Source organism: Electrophorus electricus, chromosome 2, assembly GCF_041902795.1.
Source record: "Electrophorus electricus isolate QZ-2024a chromosome 2, ASM4190279v1, whole genome shotgun sequence".
NCBI classification, from domain to species: domain Eukaryota; kingdom Metazoa; phylum Chordata; class Actinopteri; order Gymnotiformes; family Gymnotidae; genus Electrophorus; species Electrophorus electricus.
The window spans coordinates 32,665,109-32,685,422 of NC_137498.1; the positions used below are offsets into that span (position 1 = coordinate 32,665,109).

Genomic DNA, 20,314 nt, shown 5'->3' on the forward strand with positions numbered 1-20,314 from the left:
AACGTTCCCATTTTTCAGGGTTATTCTTCGTATTCTTTTTAAGTAAACGCGCTGAACACTTCAGTTTTCTTAAGATTGCAAGTTCTGTCTATAATGCATCAGTTATAGGTAATATATGTAACGTTTGTGAAACAGTAACTTACATTAAAAAGAATTGCCTTACACAGAGAGTACGGTTGGGCCTATGTGATCTTTTAAAGCGATGGTGTTTTGCTGACAATTATTATCCATACAACCTTTATTAAAGCAATGTCTTTTAGGACGTATAAGTAACGAAGTGGTAAAAGCACACAAGCCCTCTGCTGGCAAAATTCAGGTTCAAGGAAGCCGTATTTGGTTTCAGTTCTTACCTCCTAATAAATAAAAAAATAGAAAACCATATAATGAATTCAAACACTTTCATTAAAAACTGGTTATTTGCCATTTCTTATAAGTGTCTCCTTCAGTTAAAGTGCACATATAGTTATGGAATATGGATAAATATGACAGAACAAAAACATGAAAAACATGAAAGGTTATAACATTTCCTATGTATTTAATAAGAAGCAATAATCAGAAAGGGCATTGTCTTCACAAGGGTAAAAGAAATGCTTTACTGTTTTTATGGAGTCCTAAATTTCAATTCATCTTTAACTTCCCAAGCTATTAAGCAATCATGGGAGAGAGACTTGGACATCTCCACTGGTAGAGTGTGGACCTACACTAATTATCTGTAACAGAATTAATTCTACTCAGTTAAAATTTTTACATCATACATACATAACACCTACTATCGAAAATAAGATGGATGCTAAGATGCCTCTGCTCTGATGTAAATGTAATTCTGTATAAGTATATTCACAGTTTCTGGTCATGCATTAAGCTACAAAGCTACTGGTCTGGTATTTTTTGGAGTTTCAGTGGAGCTGGATCCTATGTGCCTCCTTCTTGGTCTTCCAGATGGTCATATTGTAAATATTGTACAAGGAGACTATTCAATCTACTGACCTTTGCAGCTAGGAAGAACATTTTGTGGTTTTGGATTAAGGATGTTGTTCCATTAAAAAAATCATGTCACAGTCTAATAATGGCGTGTATGCCCAGTAAATACATTTGATGTATGCTTCATTCCACTCCTTCTATAATGACTGGGACTGCTACCTAGGGCATACTGGACCTCATCTTCCTTAATACATGGGATTCCTAAATTAACACAGCTGGTCCCTGTTCTGATCTTATTGCAAAACCACATTTGATGTAACTTTTCCATCTATTTACATATTTATTTCTTTGATGTATCCTTTCTCTGTAGAGGAGGATAGTGAAGGCTGAGGATGGTGATAATGTTCTTTTTTTAAATATACTTTTTTATTAAGTAAACATTTTTGTCATATGATGTCTGAGCTGTTTTGTGTTGTATATGGAAAATGTAATAAAGATAATAAAAAAAGAAGAAGCAATAATTATAGAGTATAGAGTTAGAAGTAGTAATATTTATGCAAATCTAAAATGATAATAAAAAATGTGTGCAGTTAAATATTAAAGTTTAAAAAGTGTGTAATGTGAAATATATGGAGATGGTAAAACATCCCACTTATGTGCCAGTAGCTAAGCATAAATCTGTTCCATCCTTTTTTACATTTAGCTGTTGGGATGTTAGGAGCTACTGCTTGATCCCAAAGCCAGTTAGAAATATATATTTTGATATGTAGGCTATACATGCTAACTCAAAGCCTTGTTTAGGCTAGTTCACTAAATGTCACCAGTCAACGAATGTGGTTTCAATCAAATTTTATAATAATAACAATGATTTTATATAAAATGAGCACAGAGAGCATACAAAAATCTTTCCCATGGTGGACTTGTGTTTACACAGATACATTAGCTAATTATATCAAAAGCTTTATTGTGCTCCAAGTAAGTCCCATTCTATTAAAAACAAAAAATAGCGTTTGTTAAAAATAGGCTAGTTTAGCCGACTGTCATGATTAGATTATTAGAATGTCATTTTCGGACGATTATTTCCTAATTAATGATCCATGGTGTCATGATTCAGTTTTATAATTTTATACAATAAATATGCATCTCAAGTGCAGTCAACAGTATGTGTTGGTATTCAGCTGACAAATGAATATTTCAAATTTGGTCAGTGAACTGAACTTCAGTTAAAATCTGTTAGGCTAAAAAGCAATCCCTCTTTTGAATTCTTCTGTATTGCAGGACATGCATGTGACTTATAATGCTAGGCTTTCTCTTTAAATTTTACTGAATTCGTGCATTTTGTACTGACTGCGCTTGCGCATGCAATACAGAGAGAGAAAAACAACAACATTCATTGGACGAGGGTGCAGCGTTAACGTATCTAGCCATGTCTTTGTACAGTGACTAGGGATTTGGGTAGACTATCAAAAACCCTCCTCGCATTTACAGCAATTTCAGTTTGTTCTTAAAGTAGATGGTGTCGTGCTCATGAACTTGGCCAGTCAGAGCGGAGAGGCCGGCTGCAGCCAGCTCCTCTTCGCCAACTTTAATCAGGATAACACGTAAGACTAAACGGAGGGAATGGTTCTGTGTATTGGGGATGATGGCCTTCTTTTGGTCATTACAGTAAGGGCTAAGTTGTTAGCAAGCTAAATTTAATTAGCATTTTATTGGGCCCATGCAATTAAATACTCCCAAGTTATGTATTTTACCTAAATTACAAATAGTCCGTATACGATACATTAAAATATCAGTTAATGTTCATTTGGTAAGAAAGATGGACTAACTAGCTAAAAAGTTGGCAATATCTTTCTCAGGTGCTAGCTCTCAAGTTAGTTAGCTAGGTTAGCATTAGCGCCTCATCAAAGAGAAATGCATGTTTTGTTAGCTAACATGTATTGTGTAATGCTAAATATAATTCTTAAGAAATTAATTTATTTGAGATGCGATTCCAGCTAGAGGTGTCTGGTATGTTATTATTAGCCAGCGGAATCAGAGTATAAACTACCATATCTGCTAATTAGCTAGCATGCTCTAGATAGAACTAAGCGTATGTAGCGTTAGCTACTTGCTACGTGATTGGCTGTAGCCTACACGTTGCTAAGCCTGGATGCTACCTAGCTAACCTAGTGTGCTTATTGGGTTAGCGTTTTTTTCATTAGCCATCTTAGGCAGCCAAAATATGAAGGAAGCGTCTTGGTGTCTCAATTCAGTGTCAAGCGAACGCGTCACTAACTAATCCCGATTAACATTTTCCATATTTATCTGCGACATGAATGCGTCAAATGAATATGCAAAACCTCAGTTCGTCAAGCTTGGTAGAGGACATCTAGCTGGCTAGCTAACGCTAGCAAACTTGGGTAGCTAGTTTGCCAGGTACAAAGAGCTGGCTAGTCAAACGTTAGATGATTGGCAAGTTATCTTGATGATCAGCTTTATTATACATATTTTCAACTTGGCACAAACGCCACTTTTATCGCTAAAATATCGAAATGGACCGAGTTTATCTTTTAATCGTGTTCGTCCGTCCTTTTCAAATTCAGACGTCATGTTAAAGTAATTGCAAAATATTTTGTAGCTAGCTAGGTTAGCTAACGTTATGGCTACTAAGGCCGTCGTCAACAACCCATGAACATAACAAATAATTTAATTTACTGTGTCATGTAAGAGAAAACCGAAAACTGGTTTGATGGAGCTTGGGTTCAAGCTTGTCATCTCTCTCCGACTAGGTCCTTAGCAGTTGGCACGAAATCTGGTTACAAGTTTTTCTCTTTGTCATCGGTTGACAAATTGGAACAGATTTATGAATGTAGTAAGTATTGGTATCTGTTTTAAATTACTAAGTAGGTTACAGTTCAGAAACTGTTTAGTTCTAGTGGTACTGTAAAATATGTTTCTTTCCCCACCATTTTGATGATCACAATAGGTTTTGTTCTCTTATTGTATTGGGCTTTGGTATGTCGTTATTAGTTTGGCTATAAAGCATACTGTGGTTTCTTCCCCATACCCTTCCCCTTGATCATAAATTGCATTAAGCTTACTGGTTACATTTGACTTTTTTTGTGCCATCATATAGATATAGAGCTTGCCTTTCTATGACATTTACAAACATCTCAGTGTTTTTTGTGTCTTGTTTTCCATAGCTGACACAGAAGATGTGTGCATTGTGGAAAGACTGTTCTCCAGTAGCCTTGTTGCTATTGTTAGTCTTAAGGCACCTAGGAAGCTTAAAGTGTGTCACTTTAAGAAAGGAACTGAGATATGTAACTACAGCTACTCAAACACTATACTGGCAGTGAAACTGAACAGACAGGTAAAAATACAGATATACTATGCCTGTGCATATGTTACTTTGATGTAATTGGCAGTTTTGTTTTCTGTATGATTTAATCAAATTCTAGACCAGAGAGACCTGTCCGACAGTTTTTAATCTAAATCATAATTTTGTATACATCTAATGGGATTTAAGAGAATGCCAGGAGCTCTCTAATAAATTAGTTGGAGCATCAGAGTATTTGGTTAAATTCCAGTATTCCAGAAATGTAGCTAAATGTATTATTCTTTTTCAGAGGTTAATAGTATGTCTGGAAGAATCACTTTATATCCATAACATCAGGGATATGAAAGTACTACATACCATTAGAGAGACTCCTCCAAATCCATCAGGTGTGTGGAAACTGTTATTGTAAAGTTGCTCAATTAAGTTTCTGGCCAGCAGATGGTGCCGTAGCTTTGCAACTATGAGTCCCAATTATTTTTACTGAGAGCAATACAAGTGGCCATTTCCAAGCCAGTCAAGAAGCTGTATGTACTTGCATACTGCTGATATTGTACACACATGTATATTATAAAGAGACCATTTTTCCACTGATGGGCAAAAACTTTAGAAGCACTAAGTGTTGTATTTCCTGTGTCTCTTCACATTTACACAGATACTGTAGGTTCTTCTTTCACTATTTGTTGGTGAAGCTCACGCTTCTTCATTTTGATACTCTCACTTTGGAACTGTAAAAGTCTATAAAATCATTACAGACCTAAACTTATGTGTCAAACAATTTAATTCTATTCATGTCAGTAGTCAGCATGTTTGACATGCTTGTTTTCTTAACAAATTTCTTATGGTCTTTGTCCAATTCTAGGATTATGTGCACTTTCAATCAGCAATGACAACTGCTATTTGGCATATCCAGGAAGTGCAACAATTGGGGAAGTGCAAGTTTTTGACACTGTTAACCTGGTATGTTTCATTCAAACATGTTAATTATGAATAGTATAATCTGCAGTGCTTACCTAAACAGAGCTGTTCATATTAATCCTCTCCAGAGGGCTGCTAATATGATTCCAGCTCATGACAGCCCACTGGCAGCACTGGCATTTGACGCAAGTGGTACGAAACTCGCCACAGCTTCTGAAAAGGTATAGCTGCTAGGATTTTCTCTGAGCCACCCACCTTTATGAACAACCTATACATCAGAGTGATTAGCTGTTTTTATCCTTACCATTTTGGCCTCTATCATGTGTTTGCTTATTTATCTTCGTAGGGCACTGTCATCCGTGTGTTCTCCATTCCAGAGGGTCAGAAGCTCTTTGAGTTCAGGAGAGGAGTGAAGAGGTAGATAACGCCAACAAAGCATCTTTACCCAAGCCTCAAGAGAAACTGGGCTCATAGAGTTTGCAATAGATTTGTGTGATGAATGTACCCAAGTGAGTAATTGCTGAAAGAAAATTAAAATAATCTTTTTCTCTATCCACCCAGATGTGTGAGCATCTGCTCCCTGGCCTTCAGCATGGAAGGGCTCTATCTGTCTGCCTCCAGTAACACAGAGACAGTTCATATCTTTAAACTGGAGACTCAGAGAGAAAAGTAAGCATTCCAATGGCCACTGAGAGAAACAATTTGCATAGTTCTATCAAACATGTTAGTGAATTCTCCCTTGCTTTTACCTTCCCTTTTTTCGCTGAACATAGTTCTTGGCTCTACAAGAGAAATAACCTCTTAATGCTAAATTTTGTAAACAGATAAATCAGGGTTTTATTTTTGTTTGTTGGCTTTGTAAACCACATTATTACTCCATGGCAGGCCACAAGAGGAGCCAACTACTTGGACAGGATATTTTGGGAAAGTGCTGATGGCTTCCACCACATATCTACCTGCTCAGGTGTCTGAGATGTTCACGCAAGGAAGGGCCTTCGCTACAGTCAGACTGCCGTTTTCAGGACACAAGAATATCTGTGCTCTCGCTATGTGAGATTTCTTCTCCCAAGAATTTTTGGGTATATTTTATATATTTTGTGTGTGGGCCCACAGCATATTTTGAACGTGTGCTTCTGGCCTTTGTCTTCAGAATTCAGAAGATCCCCCGGCTCCTGGTTGCTGCAGCTGATGGCTACCTTTATCTGTATAACCTGGACCCGCAGGAGGGGGGGGAGTGCACACTAATGAAGCAGCACAAGTTAGTACCTGTTTTCTCACAATGTCTCCTGCTCACTGTATGACCTTTTGTCATAGTGTCAGTGCACTGCAGAGTTCCTTTTTTTTTTTTTTTTTTTTTTTTTTTTTTTTTGCAAAGCAGAGTGTTTTTTTGGGGGGGGGGTTGCGTTTAAATTGGTGCATGTGGTTTGATTTGAGTTGGACTATTTTTAAATAATAGTTTGACCTTTCTGTAAGCATTCACAAATGCTGTGTAAGCATTCACAAATGCTGTTGGCCACCAAACACTGAACACAAAAGAAGCATCTACAAAATTTTTTATTTTGTTCTCAGTGTGTCATCATTGTGGATGCTTTTCTTAGCTTTAGACTTTTTGTGGTGGTGGTTGTTGAAATGTGAATGGCCGCTTGCTTACAGGTTGGATGGAAGTGCTGAACCTACAAATGAAATTCTAGAACAGACTGCCCATGACCGCCCACTTGTGGCCCAGACCTACAGTGCTGCTGTTGCCAAAGGTAGGAGCTCTCCTTTCTAGTCTGTGACCTAAAATCTGAAGCCTTGCCTCGCTCAGCCTTAAAACAGCTGAACCTTACCGCACTACTTTCAGGTTATTTGGAGGATCAAGGGGCGGTGGGTGGAGCTGGGGTGGAGGATGATATAAACACCTTGCATCTGGATGAGGAAAATGAACAGCCCCCCCTAATCCTAGAAACAGACTGAGATCCACCCCACCCCCACGCCACTGGGCAAGAAATGAATTACGGAGTGACATTTCAGAGGCGGTGCCTTTCCTCCTCCTCTGGTGCTGCTATGAACATGTGACCTGGTGGAGAAGGGATTAAAAGAGAGGGCATTTTTAAAGCAAGCCTAGCTGTAGCCTCATTCTATCTGTTGTCACGTATAGATGTTTCTCTTCCTTTCCTTTTCTTGTGGCTTTTTAAATCTGGTGAATTTTGATGCCCAGATGCATCTTTAATATAATGCAAAAGTAAGAAATCCGAGCTACACTTGTCGTGTTTCATAGCTTTGCATGTACATGTGCCAACTATAGGAGTGCTAGAAAACGTGCTCTCATGTTGATGGTTCAGATGTATTTGGTGGACATTCTCCTCTTGAGCCTTGACAGATGCTTAACGTGTGTGTGTGTGTGTGTTTGCTTTTAATTATATTTTTTGCCCCCTTTAACATTGGATTGGAAGATAACTTGCTTATGCCCACCACAGCATACTGTGCAGTGTTTTGTTTTGGGTTTTTTTTCTTTTCTTGTCATTTTGTTGGAATTGTGGAGTTACTTTTGTTCCACCTGCATCAGTGGCTGTTAAAGCACAGACATGTGAATATTGTCCTCATTAGCAATGTTTGCCTCTATGTTGCTTTGCTGATTGCAGAAGCTTAATGATGACCATGGCAATCTAAGCAACCAGTATTTACAGGCTTCTTAAAGGGTCATCTTTTGTTTTACCCAGAATTACTTAAAAGATCACTTTATTTTTAGACCAATACCCACACAACCTAATGGACCATTTGGTTAGCCAGTGTGGCTCACAGAGTTTACAGGTCTTGGCCTGGCCCTGGTGTTTCCCTTGCTATGGGAGCTGAATGAAAGAATTTTTATTAAAACTTTACAAAACATCAGTCTTCTCCTTTGAACTTTGAAATAAAGGTGAATTGATGTTCTAAATTGGGCAGAACTGATTGTAAAACATTACAAAATTGTAATAAAACAGGCATGAAAATCTGTCCATTGTCTGGTTTTCAGCTTAATAATATATGAATTGTTAAATTAATGCTCCCTCTCCCAGATGTACTGTGAATATCTATCGCTGAATCTTCAAAAGACTGATTGATAGAACTAGCTTTACCTACTTATTTGAGGTGACCTGTCTTAGCTTCACTATTAGTGAAAGTTGCAAATATTTCTCCATGTATAAAGATACGGGATGCTGAAGCTTGTTACTGAATGTATCTTAGTCTTTATTCAGACAGATGTGGAAAGAGTTGCAGACTGGATTATATGAGTCTGTGTTTGTGGCATGTTCCCATTTTAGCCCAGTGGACTGTCATCAATTAAACAAATACAGCTGACACCTAGGTCACTTGGTCTGGCAGCTGAGACAAATCAGGTCAAATGTGCTGTGTAGTTTCAAGAATTCCCAAATTCTCCTGAGAACTAAACAGGAGACTAAGGCACATGAATGTGACTACCAATTGTTTTCATTATATAATTACATCCAGTGTGTCCAGGAAGCACAAAGTGCAAACAAACAAAATTACCTACTGGGATAAATCTGCAGATGTTTATTACTATTCAAACAAGGTTGAATTATCAAACAAAGCTTGCAAATCATTACATAAAAGTTCTATGCATGATTGTCTTGAGCATGACCTGATGGTGTATGCCAATACAAATAACACTGATTTTCTTTATCAGCCAGTGAGCTCTTGAGAACCCCAGGCCACTATACAAGTTTTTTTAAATGATTTTTGTATACAATGTGAATTGTTCCATATAAAGATCAAATAAAATCTTCAGCTGAAAATATTACCAGAGTGTGTGTTTTTAGATGTGTTTTTATTCCATGTCATATACATTTATTGAAATGTTGTTCAAACCTGTTCTGACAATTTATTAAAATGGGAGCAAAAGTACCAACAATCTATGACCAGCATATTGGAATTATGTGAATATAAAGGAGTCTCAAAGAACTGCTTAATCAAAATTTTGTTGTCTAGATTTTCTAAGAATAAATGCTTAATATTTCAAAAGTAACGATTAACAGTATCCATATAATGATTCAAAATACATTCCTGTATATTTGCAAAAAAAGCAAGCCATCAACATCATGGACATCCTTTTCTTTTCTGAAGGATACTTGAGTCTTGTTAGACAATCTTCAGATCTTTCATAGCAGATTCAAGTGTCTGTATAGAAGGGAAAAAATGTTTTTAATAATCTTGGTGTATTACTAAACTGTAGGATTGGCATGTGTGTGTTAACAGTAGCTAGTAATCAAGAACAAATACAATACAAAGAAAGATGACAAGTCTCACCTTTACATCCCAAATGGCCATGCCGCCATCCATTCCTGTGGTGCTGAACTTGGTACACTTGACCTTTCCACCCGCGAGCACGGAGATTTGGCTATGAGAAACAGACCAGCATGTTTAGGAGTATAAGCTATGTGTTTCATGCAATAAATGTCCAAAAAGAGGGAGGGCAAGCATCTACCTGATGCTGTTCTTGTGGAGGGATTCCAGCACAGCCTCCTTGGTGTCCGAGGTAGCCTTCTTGTCCAAGTTCTGGAATCGCTCCCTGGCTGTCAGGCCCTTCTGGGCACTTTGCTTGGGCACGTCCAGCTTCCCTCCGAAAGTCAACACCCCTTTCTCAGCATTGAAGACAAACAGCATGGGGTAGCAGTCATGGCCCTGAAACACATGGAGTTATTAGATGACACATTGATAAGTTTACCTGCCCAGGTAAACAATGCGGAGTGCAGCACTAAGGACTTACTGCTGCCACTAAGCTGTTTTCAGTGATGAAGGTCACACAGAGTAGGGGGAGGGTGTCTGAAGTCAGACTTGCAAGTCTGCCATAGCACAAACAGAGTTTTTGGTAAACAATCCAATCCAATAGCTGATATCATGCAATTGAAGGTTGTGTGAAGGTGCTGCAGTGATGCATCTAATTTTCAAATGCTAATAAATGAAAGAGTACAAGAAAATCAGAACACAGGAAATACATTAGTTGTTCATGTGATGCGGTGAGCATTACTTACACGGCAGTCTTGCCTCCTTCGGCCACAGCTACAGTGCTGTCGTGACTGGCCCAGGCTACGCGGTTGCCACTTTCTGAAAAGCAGACCCCATGGACCCAGCCAGCAGTGCCAGTGGACTCAAACATCACCTCCCCAAATGGCATCTTAGAGCCCCACGGGGTAGGAGCCGGCTTCTCCTCCACCTCTTTAATGTAGGCCGAGAAAATCCTGCAAGGAACTGAGGTTTAACTGCAATGTCTTACACAAAATATTTGACAGAACTTGACCAACTGCATGATAGTTTATGGTGAACAGTTACACAGTATGTATGTGATTTGTATAATGCATCCCTTGGCTTTTCATTAATTATTAGGTGATGGCAGCATTTTAAGGGCAAGCATTTCTTTAGTTCAAGTTCGGTTTATTCGTCACATACATAGTCATACACAGTATAACGCGCAGTGAAACAGTTATTCTTAAAGTGGATCTGTACATCAAAAGAAAGAAAAATATTATTAATATATACAGGAGCTAATTACAGTGGCTGAATCTGAAGTAGGCCCACACCAGGGTAAGTAAAACCCAGCCACACCCTTAGCCTCTCAACCTGTCAGTTATATGTTACCCATTGTGGAGTATCCTCAAGTGTTCTGCAAATCTAGTGCAAACACTGGTACTCATTCATCAATTGTTCTTGAGAAGAAGTGTCTTCATAAAACACACGTACACAGTTTGCACAAGGATTCTGGACAGTCACTGGTGTATTCTTATTTGGGAATCTATGCACACTTATGCAAATTTGAGCACTGACCAGTTTGGGTAAAATAATTATGTGGCATTTCTTTCAATTCTACAGTTGTATAATTTAGGATTTAAATGACAAGATTAGTTTTATCATTTATATTTTAATAATTATTTTCATTATTTTGGAAATAATTATTTTCTTTTTAAATAAACACTACACTAGCACTCAAATTTACATCATTTATTTTACATGGGAACCATGCTATCCAAAAATAATAATAGTAATAAAAACAACAAGGTTGTATCTGTATGTCTCCATTGTGCAGTATAAAAATTTTTTTTTAGAAAGTGGGCATTTTGAATCAGCACAGTTAAGCACTGCTGTATCCACCAGGCACAGGGTCTCCCCTTAGACCCCCTCCTCACTAAGCACAAAAACAGAAGAGCTTCCTAATCAAGTTAAAGAGGTTGGTGTTGTGAAGATTTCACACATTTCAGGTTACTAAAGGTCAAGCAAAGCAGATAATTAATAGATAGGTAATTTGTCTAAATATTACGTTTTACTGTTGGTAAAGTGAACATGTGAACCAAGTACAGTTATTCATGCTGTCCGCTCGAAGCCTTAGCTAAATATAAATAGATTGCTAGCACTCTTGACTTTTTTCTTGGGACCTTTCTCAAGAAAGAATTTAAGAAATAATTAAGGTATTGATGAATGAGGCCCATTCTCTTCTAACAGTACATGACCTTGAACACTGAGACTTCACACAGGCCTTGTTCTCGAACAATAATAAATACTCAAAGAGTCCGTAAATCATATGGGATTCTAGAGTTACTGGACATGTAATAATTACTCATCAGTGATGGACATTTAATGCATTCTGCTAATTCAATGTGCTTATCATTACATTGTGATTTTTCCACTTTCCACTGATCAAGTGTTGAATATAAGATGCTATATTTGTAAAGAAAATATGTACAGCATATGTGCTTCATCCTGACCTGCATTTGAAATCACATGAACCAGCAGCCAGTAGGACATTGTTCGGGTGCCAGTCCAGGCAGAGGATGGTGGAGCGGATTGGCTTCTTGATGTGCTTACAAACCCACCTGGAAGACCAATACATTCAGTTACCACATCACATAGAAAAAAAAACTGATTCTTCCTGTAGTTGAAAGGAATATGACATAGTTTCACAAAAGGGTGCACACATCTCTCATCCTTCTACATTATATTTGTACATATACAGCAATAGCCATACATTAAAGTAAATTAACAAGGGAGGTTTTAACAGACACTATTAATGTCAAACTGTTGCCTTTTACTTCAAAACAACAGAAAAAGGTTTGATTAAAATAATACAGATAAAAATCAATTAATGATTTCAATAGCATTGTCTGTGAAATGAATGTGTAAGTATAAAGCAGTAGAAGAAAAGGAGAACATGAGTTTCTATTATGTTTGTTTTCAAAAATGTATTTGGTTTAGATAATTAAAAAATATATAACCTCAATTTGCTAACAATAACAATGACAGACTGTTTAGCAAGTTCTGCAAAAGTTACATTAGACCATTCAGTTTAAAAAATGTCTTATAAACTGATTAAGTGACTAACCCTTCTGTACAGTATGACAGTGCACTAACTGCAGTGAACTGCCTGTGCATGCACAGTAAATAGCCCAGCTCACCAGTCATTCTCCTGCTCGAAGTAGCAGATGGAGATGAGACGGGAACCACTGCCCACTGCAAACTTGTTTTCTTTGGGTGACCACTTCACACAGCGGGCGGCCCGGTTGATCCTGAGGATGACCAGAGTGGGCTTCCACACATCCCCTTTCAAGGTCCAGACATAGGCGTTGCGGTCAGTGCCACAAGTGACGATGCGGTTGCTCTCTGGTGCCCAGTCGATACCTAGCAGATGGAGGAAGAGCGAGGATGAGACCTTGCACACCATTCGGCATTGACCTTTTTTTTAGTGTGTGGTGTAGGCGCGGGAGAACATTCCTCACCGGTCACCTGCCCATTGTGTTCTTTCAACACATGGGTTTTGGTCCAGCTGTTTCCCTCCTTTTTGTAGATATGAACATCATGGTTGTTGGGACACAACGCAATTTCTAAAGAAAGCAGAAATGTAAACTATGTTGAATATAAATGGGAATAGGAATGTGCTTACATCACCAGCCAACACTCTTAAAGCACACACTGTTAAAGACAGAGTCAGGAATTCTGGAGTTACAAGCAGTTAGCAAATTTGGGACTGGAGGAGCAGACCCTGGCATAGAAAACATTTAAAAGCTCTAAATAGATTATTTCAAACGACAAATTTGGCTCCCTTTGGAAACAGGATTTGAAAAATGAGGTTTCTAATATGTCTAGCAGCAATTTAAAAAAATCTGTAAGAATGTAACAATAAATTTGATCATGGCTTCAGAGTTGTTGAATTCAACATCTAAATGTGTGTAAATACACTGGCCTTAAAGCCCCAAATTTAAACATCTAAAAACCTAAAAAAATAAAAAATAATAATAAAAGTGATGAATCAATCAAGAACATGAAAATATGAAAATTCACAAAAGACAGCAAATTTTATCAGAGCTTCTACAGACTGCCTCAGCAGATGTGGACTATCATTTCTGGTCTCGTCGGCATAGGAGGGGTAAAATTCTGAGTGGCTCTGCAAATGTGCTGCCGACTGTGCACCAGTCTCACACAGTGCCCAGGGCCTGTGGTCTGCTTAAGGCATCCGACATGAGCAACAGAGCACCATTCATGGTAAAACAGGAAGTGTGTGTGTGTGGGGGGGGGGAATTAGTCATTACAGCTTCTCTCATCTGCATGGAAAAGAAAAATGAGCAGTGTGGCGACAGCAAAAGATACAGAACTTCTCTTTTCGCTATTTCTCCTCATTTTCTTCTCTGCCAATACAAAGGAGCAACTGTTCCAAGCATGATTTTTTTTTTTTTTTTTTTTCCTTTGATGGCATTCTCCCACCCTGGCACAAGATGCTTAATTTGGACCTGGCTACGGTGTCTATGAAAACACAGGGAAATGGAGAAATACAGTCTGATCTAAGGTCATGTGTTGTATGTTAAGCAGTGCATACAAAAGGCTGTGGCTGTGGCTCTGAGCAGAAACTAAGCGGAAGGATGTGTTGAAGATAAATTAGAGCAACAGCTGGCTCTCAGGGCTAGAAGGCGGGTCCTCTTTTGAGTGCAAAATACATGTTCAAGATGGTGATGAGAAATGTATGACAAAGTCTTTTGGGAACTGAAATATTTTATCAGATGTACGAGAGTGCTCTTATGACATCTGTTTATAATTGTTTTTAAGATCATTCCATTTCGGAACTAAAATGGAATTTTTTTTTTTAACCAAAAAAACCCATCTGTTATTTATGTTGTAGTAAAACACAAAGGCAGTTTAACATTTATCTGTTTGGAGCTTCTACACTTCCAAGGGCATTTAAAATGGTATTAAATGTTTGAGACCAAGTACATAAAACCAGAAAAGCAAACGAAAACTCAACAGCCTCCTCCCTCTGTGAGTCCAGAGGAAATTCCTGGGGCTACCTGATCGGAGACCAGATGTTTCATTAAATAACCTCATTTTTTAACACATAACCCTTGTATCTGAATACTTGCATCTAACTACATAGTTATGGTGGAGTTAAAAGTATTGTGTGCCTTCAAATATTGAGAAATTTTGTGTCCACATTGGTTCAATGTCCAAAAGGACAACAGAGGATTTACAGCAGAGATGAGCTTACGGGTTCGGTCCTTGTTCCAGGCATGGCAGCTGATGGGCTCTAGGAGAAAGCTGTGGTAAGCCATGGTGTCTCTGCAAATAAGATGCACCATGGGAATTACAGTTACTTAATTTATCTGCAAGTGCCTGCAGTGAAATTAGCTCCGTCAAGTAAAAAAAGAAAAGAAAAAAAGGCTGTTGCTCATTCACTTCCGCTAGAAAAAGAAGCAGCTCTAAAAGTTTCTAAACTTCCTCATCCATTGTAAATGACTTGCAAATAAATTCAATCTTATCTCTAGTTCAAATGTAATTTTTCCCTAAAAATCCCTACTGGTCACTATAGTGGTGAACCTCATTCTATCACTTTTTGCAGCACAATTAAAACCAGGCCATAAAGGAATGTGACATGAGGTCAGACACTGGACAACTGTATAAGAAAAATACATGAACCACCTTTTTGTCTTTAGTTTTTCTATTTACCGCTCACAGAGTCCAAGCTCTTTTCACGAGTGCCACTAAATCTAACTGCATCTGCCAAAACACTTCAAGAAAGCAAATCTGCAATTAGAGGAGTTTAAACATTTCAGTCAGTAGAAATTGCTGTTGTGGCATTCTTATACAAAGTTACATGTCAGTACCTGTTAGTATAGTTTTACAAACACTAGCAGTTAAATAATTGAATCTGCCCTGCAGCCCCAAACGTCCCAAAACGTTCAGAAAAGCAAAGACATCTGTTATCCCACTTACCCTCGAAAATCTCAAACAAAAGATCCCCCGAGTTGTAGCTAGCAAGATGTGAAACAGAAGCCTGAGTTCATGGACTCTGAACAGTCAACACAAACGCTGGCTTGGCTCTCAATGAAATGAACTATTTCCTTAGACCTTTATATATATATATATATATATATATTGAAAAAAAGGTGTGCTTTCCCCTTCCTGTTTGAGACACATAACCACTTCCTTGTGTGGGCGGCTGTCTGCTAGGAGGGGTGGCCTTATTTTCAACTCCTGTCAACATCCTGCCCAGAGGCCGGTACAGCATAAGCCTCTTGCCGTCCTTCGACTCTCTGTTTAAAGTCTGACAACAGTGTGAATGGTCACAGAAATAAAACTACTCCGAACAACTTCTCATCTATAAATATTTGCTATTAACAAGACCTGTCAAGGACTCAAAACCATTCCAAGTATTTTAAAGAGATGTACAATCCACACTGAAACCTTTGGTGATTTCTCAGCATCCTACAACAGTAGTTAGTGCCACCTAAACAAATGCATTAATCACTCAAAATAAGACTACATTCCAAAATGTTGTGTAGTATACTTCATTTATTTCTAGCAGACCATTTACATAATTATCATTTAACTCCTCTCTGGTTTCTCTAGAGTACCAGAGCTCCAAGATCAAATGTCACATTGCTGGAGAACCAGCTTTGGCATAGAATTAAAAAAAAAAAAAAAAAAGAAAAAAAAAAAAAAAAGAGAAAGACTAACCCCCTTTTTCCATTCATTTTTTCCCTCATTTATAAGAGTGTCACATGTCAGCTCACACCACTGTTCAGTGCTTATTTTCAGTTAAAAACTTTCACAAGTGTAACCAGAAATCATCTTGTTAGTCTTCAAGCCTCATTGCTTGATCTGTGTCAGAGTGAGTTCTTTTACATGATCCGCAGGCCTTGGATAGAGGACTCTAAAGTCTGGGGAGACAAATATCAGAAATAAATTAAATGGGAAGAACAAGACCAGAGCAATTTTCTTTCAGAAACTATATCGGCAAGTAAAATAATTGCATTCTACTCTAAAAACAAACCTCATCATTAATAAACACTGCTCTAAAGAACAAAAATAGAAAACACAAACCTTAAAGTCCCATATGGTCATAGCGCCATCAATACCTGTAGTGCAGAATTTGCGACAATCTCTTTTGTCTCCTTCATATATAGACACTTGGCTGCAAAAAGGAGAGAAATAATTAAACTTTTTTAAAATGCCCCACAGAACAGTGAACATGTGAAAGTGTCCCTAAAACAGACCATTACTTGCGAGTTCTCAAACCATACAGCTCCATTCTGTTGATAGTCTGGATTCCAAGATGACACCTGTAGCCTGTGCCAATGCTAGACACTATTCAGGAGCCTATGACAAATATATCTGCTGTGAGGTAAGAGCATGAAGCCTACGTGATGCTGTTCTGGTGCAGGGTCTCCAAAGTACTATTGCGGTCCTCAGTGGTGGCTCTCTTATCCATGTTGCGGAAGCGCTCCATGGCAGAGATGTTGCGCTGGATGCTCTGCTTTGGAATGTCCAACTTGGATATGAAAGTCAAGCTTCCACCATCAATAAAGCTGAACAGCATTGGGCAGCAATCATGACCCTTCAGAAGGAAAAACAGCATTGTTAAACTGAGTCGTAAAACACAGACCACAATGTGCCACCAGCACCACAATAGTCAAACCCAGATCTGTACAGGACAAGGTGGTCAGTTCTTACCGCTGCCACAATATTATTCTCAGAAACAAAGGTCACACTGAGAAGGGCAAGGAACTCCGTCTTAAGTTGGCTGGGTCTGTGAAAGACAAGAAACACACACATACTAATGTGCTCTTACAACAATAAGGCGTCAAACATCTGACAACACATCATAAAATAAGCAACGCTTGATGCTGATTCCTCACGTTGAGCTTTTGGTGGGGTCCACAATGGTCACAGTGCTGTCATGACTGACCCAGGCCAGTCTGTTCCCCCCGGCAGAGAAACAGACGCTGTGGACCCACCCTCCGCTGCCTGCCCCACCAAACTCTGCCATCACTTGGCCGAATGGCATTTTGGACCCCCATGGAGTCGGAGCTGGCTTCTCATCAACTTCCTTGATGTATGCAGAAAATACCCTTGAAAGAAGAGGGAGACAAGTATGAAATAGATACATGCACACAAAGACAAAGGTTACCAGTTATAGCACACATATGGACTAACGTCTCTCAAAGCTGAGGGTGAGGAAGGCTAACTAAGATGCCCTCTAAATTATTGTATCTACAATACAGGATATTTGACTCAATGTAGACAATAGTGCTTAAGGCAGTGCAAGGTTTTCAATGAGTAAAATCAACATGGGGCTTGGTTTCATGTGCAATCACCATGTCCCAGTTAAATCAATGAGTCCATCACCATACCAGAACCAAGTGGCATCCTGTTTCAGTGCATGTGATACATCAAGTGCATCTTGTAGATGCAATTACCTCCCCAGGATCACAAAGGTTCTTCTAATCTAATCTATCAGTTTTCATAAACTGTTTTAATAAGTTCTGACCATTTCATTTTTTTAAATTAATTTGCAGAAAAAAACAAAAAAACTTGCAACCATTTTCACCACAATTGTTTGGAAATCAGATACATTTCAGAGAAGACACCAAGATTCCCAAACCAAGGCATAATAAAGAAATATAGCTGTTTAGAGTTTTTTTTAAGAATAAGATTGTTAACCTTTCCTTTCTTTATGTATTTATCTACCTAGGAGGACCACAATGGCAGCTGTCTCCTATGTAATGGTATTCAGTTTCACATGAAAGCACTTCCTGGTGAAAGCCATGAAATCATCTTACCTGCACTTGAAATCACATGACCCAGCTGCCAGAAGCACATTGTTTGGATGCCAGTCAAGACTGAGAACAGTGGAGCGGATAGGCTTCTTGATGTGTTTGCTTACCCACCTTAAAACAAAAAATGAACAATAGGTGTATAGTGGATTCATTGTTTCTATGGCAAACAAAGTGCCAAAGGTTTGTCTACAGGACGTACAGCTATACAAAAAAAAACAACTGCTTTTTTCTACTGCTTTAGACTTACCAGTCATTTTCAGATTCAAAATAGCAAACAGATATCAGGCGAGCTCCACTTCCCACTGCAAACTTGTTCTCCAGTGGAGACCACTTCACAAATGTGGCAGCACGGTTGATCCTGAGGATGACGAGAGTGGGCTTCCACATGCCGTCCTTCTGGCTCCAGACATAGGCATTACGGTCTGCTCCACAGGTTACAATTCGATCACTTTTGGGAGCCCAGTCAATGCCTGAAAATATATGTGTAGTAATTATGATCAAACATTATATCTTACTTGCAGACATTAACAGAAAGGTTAACCAACTTGTGTGCCCAAATATGAAGGAATGATGATCTCAGATGGAAAATTACCTGTAATGTGTCCATTGTGCTCTTTTAATTCATGGGCTTTCACCCATTGATTTCCACTTTTCTTATATATATGGACTTCATGATTGTTTGGACTGATAGCAATTTCTGTGGGGAGAAATATAATCATCTCTGAGAATGAAAATCTCGGCACTATACAATTTGTTAAAATCCTTAAAAAAGAACGAACGAAATTGGTTTCTTACGAGTCCTGTCCCGGTTCCATGCATGGCACGTAATGGGTTCCAAGAGAAACTGGTGGAGTGACATTTTCTTCAAATATTTTGCAAATCTGCATGGAAAACACACAGCAGTTACCCAGGTCTTACTAGAATAACAGAATCAAAGATAGTAAGCTAGCTAGCCAAGTAGGTATACTGACTAACTACCTCACTTATTCAGCCACATAGCTAGCTAGCGAGGGTACTAGGGCACAGTAAGAAACACGGGTACGCTAAGATGATACACGGATAAATCAGCTAGGTTAGCTATGTATCGTGCTATTTATAATGAACTTATAATAGCTAGCTAACTTTATAATGAAAATTAGATATATCGATAATCTAACGGTAGCAAGATTTTCACATAAATTTTGTGTTAGAATTACAAAATCAACACCATCAAATACGAAGAAGCACAATAATCGGAATCGAGCAAGACGAATTAGTCAACTAACCTTAGATATCCTAGCCAGCTATCTAGCCAACGCTAATTAACGTTTCTCACTTAACCTAACCGGCAGAACAAGAACTTCACTCAAAGAGCACTTCTCGGTTTCAGGGCGTGGATCACTATCAGCTTCTGACGCTGTAGCATAGCTAGCTAGCAATGCCAGTGCTGGCTGGCTGGCTGGCTAACTAACGAGCTAACGTTAACGAACGTCAATCTGCAGAACTAGCCGACGCTAGTATACTATCTAACAATTAGCTAGTTAGCGTTAGCTCTCACAAGCTATCTCGGATAGCTAGCCTTAGCTAATTGGGTGAATAGCGATATTCCAATAAACCCAAACATGAATTGAAAAAAAAAATCGACCACACAGATCATTCTACAGATTCAACTACTTCACAAAACTACACAAACTCATTGATCCGAAAGTTAAAATAAATGTAAAAATATATAAAAATAAAGTTATTGAAGCTGTGAAGCTGCTAGGAAGGCCTTGATCGCTGACCTAGCCAGCAATGTGCCGGCTTTAGAAGCAGGCATGCCACAGACCGCTTGCTGCGTCGAAGGCCTGCATTTTTCAATAGTAAATCGGAATAATACCTGGTTTGTTGTTATTATGAAATATCCACAGATCATTCGTTGCTAACTCGCCTTTTTTTTTTTTTTTTTTGACGGACTTGAATTCGCGGACTCTGGACAGTCGACACGAATTCACTCCGACTGACTGCCTGGTAGCTTCCTAATTTTTTGGCTGCCAAGGAATCCAGGAAATGGCAAAGACTATGCGTAGACACACCTCATCGCGCATGCGTACGCAATGTGGACGTA

At 38.7% G+C, this 20,314-nt stretch overlaps 3 protein-coding genes across 4 annotated transcripts; 1 reads left to right on the forward strand and 2 right to left on the reverse strand.

Moving 5' to 3' along the window:
* The first annotated feature begins 2,283 nt into the window (after positions 1–2,283).
* Positions 2,284–8,936, forward strand: wipi2 (WD repeat domain, phosphoinositide interacting 2). 2 transcript variants are annotated; one of them, XM_026995486.3, is made up of 12 exons: positions 2,284–2,522; positions 3,690–3,772; positions 4,104–4,273; positions 4,530–4,626; positions 5,100–5,197; positions 5,284–5,376; positions 5,502–5,572; positions 5,717–5,824; positions 6,041–6,205; positions 6,306–6,413; positions 6,809–6,906; positions 6,999–8,936. In XM_026995486.3, the coding sequence occupies exons 1-12, from the start codon at positions 2,449–2,451 to the stop codon at positions 7,109–7,111; spliced, it is 1,278 nt and encodes a 425-aa protein (XP_026851287.1). In that variant the 5' UTR covers positions 2,284–2,448; the 3' UTR covers positions 7,112–8,936. The 2 variants fall into 2 exon arrangements, with proteins under 2 accessions (XP_026851287.1, XP_081555479.1); XM_081699353.1 differs by lacking the exons at positions 4,104–4,273; positions 4,530–4,626.
* Positions 8,937–8,946: 10 nt separating this feature from the next.
* Positions 8,947–15,542, reverse strand: arpc1b (actin related protein 2/3 complex, subunit 1B). Its single transcript, XM_035528943.2, has 10 exons — positions 15,383–15,542; positions 14,658–14,728; positions 12,901–13,005; positions 12,580–12,802; positions 11,893–12,000; positions 10,168–10,374; positions 9,903–9,978; positions 9,621–9,817; positions 9,443–9,533; positions 8,947–9,313 (listed from the first exon to the last, which is right to left on the reverse strand). The coding sequence occupies exons 2-10, from the start codon at positions 14,719–14,721 to the stop codon at positions 9,275–9,277; spliced, it is 1,110 nt and encodes a 369-aa protein (XP_035384836.1). The 5' UTR covers positions 14,722–14,728; positions 15,383–15,542; the 3' UTR covers positions 8,947–9,274.
* A 401-nt stretch (positions 15,543–15,943) lies between these two features.
* Positions 15,944–20,257, reverse strand: arpc1a (actin related protein 2/3 complex, subunit 1A). The gene is made up of 10 exons (XM_027021523.3): positions 20,087–20,257; positions 19,024–19,109; positions 18,821–18,925; positions 18,476–18,698; positions 18,232–18,339; positions 17,308–17,520; positions 17,123–17,198; positions 16,813–17,006; positions 16,493–16,583; positions 15,944–16,329 (listed from the first exon to the last, which is right to left on the reverse strand). Exons 2-10 carry the CDS (start codon positions 19,085–19,087, stop codon positions 16,291–16,293), a joined length of 1,113 nt encoding a protein of 370 aa, XP_026877324.1. The 5' UTR covers positions 19,088–19,109; positions 20,087–20,257; the 3' UTR covers positions 15,944–16,290.
* Positions 20,258–20,314: the final 57 nt, after the last annotated feature.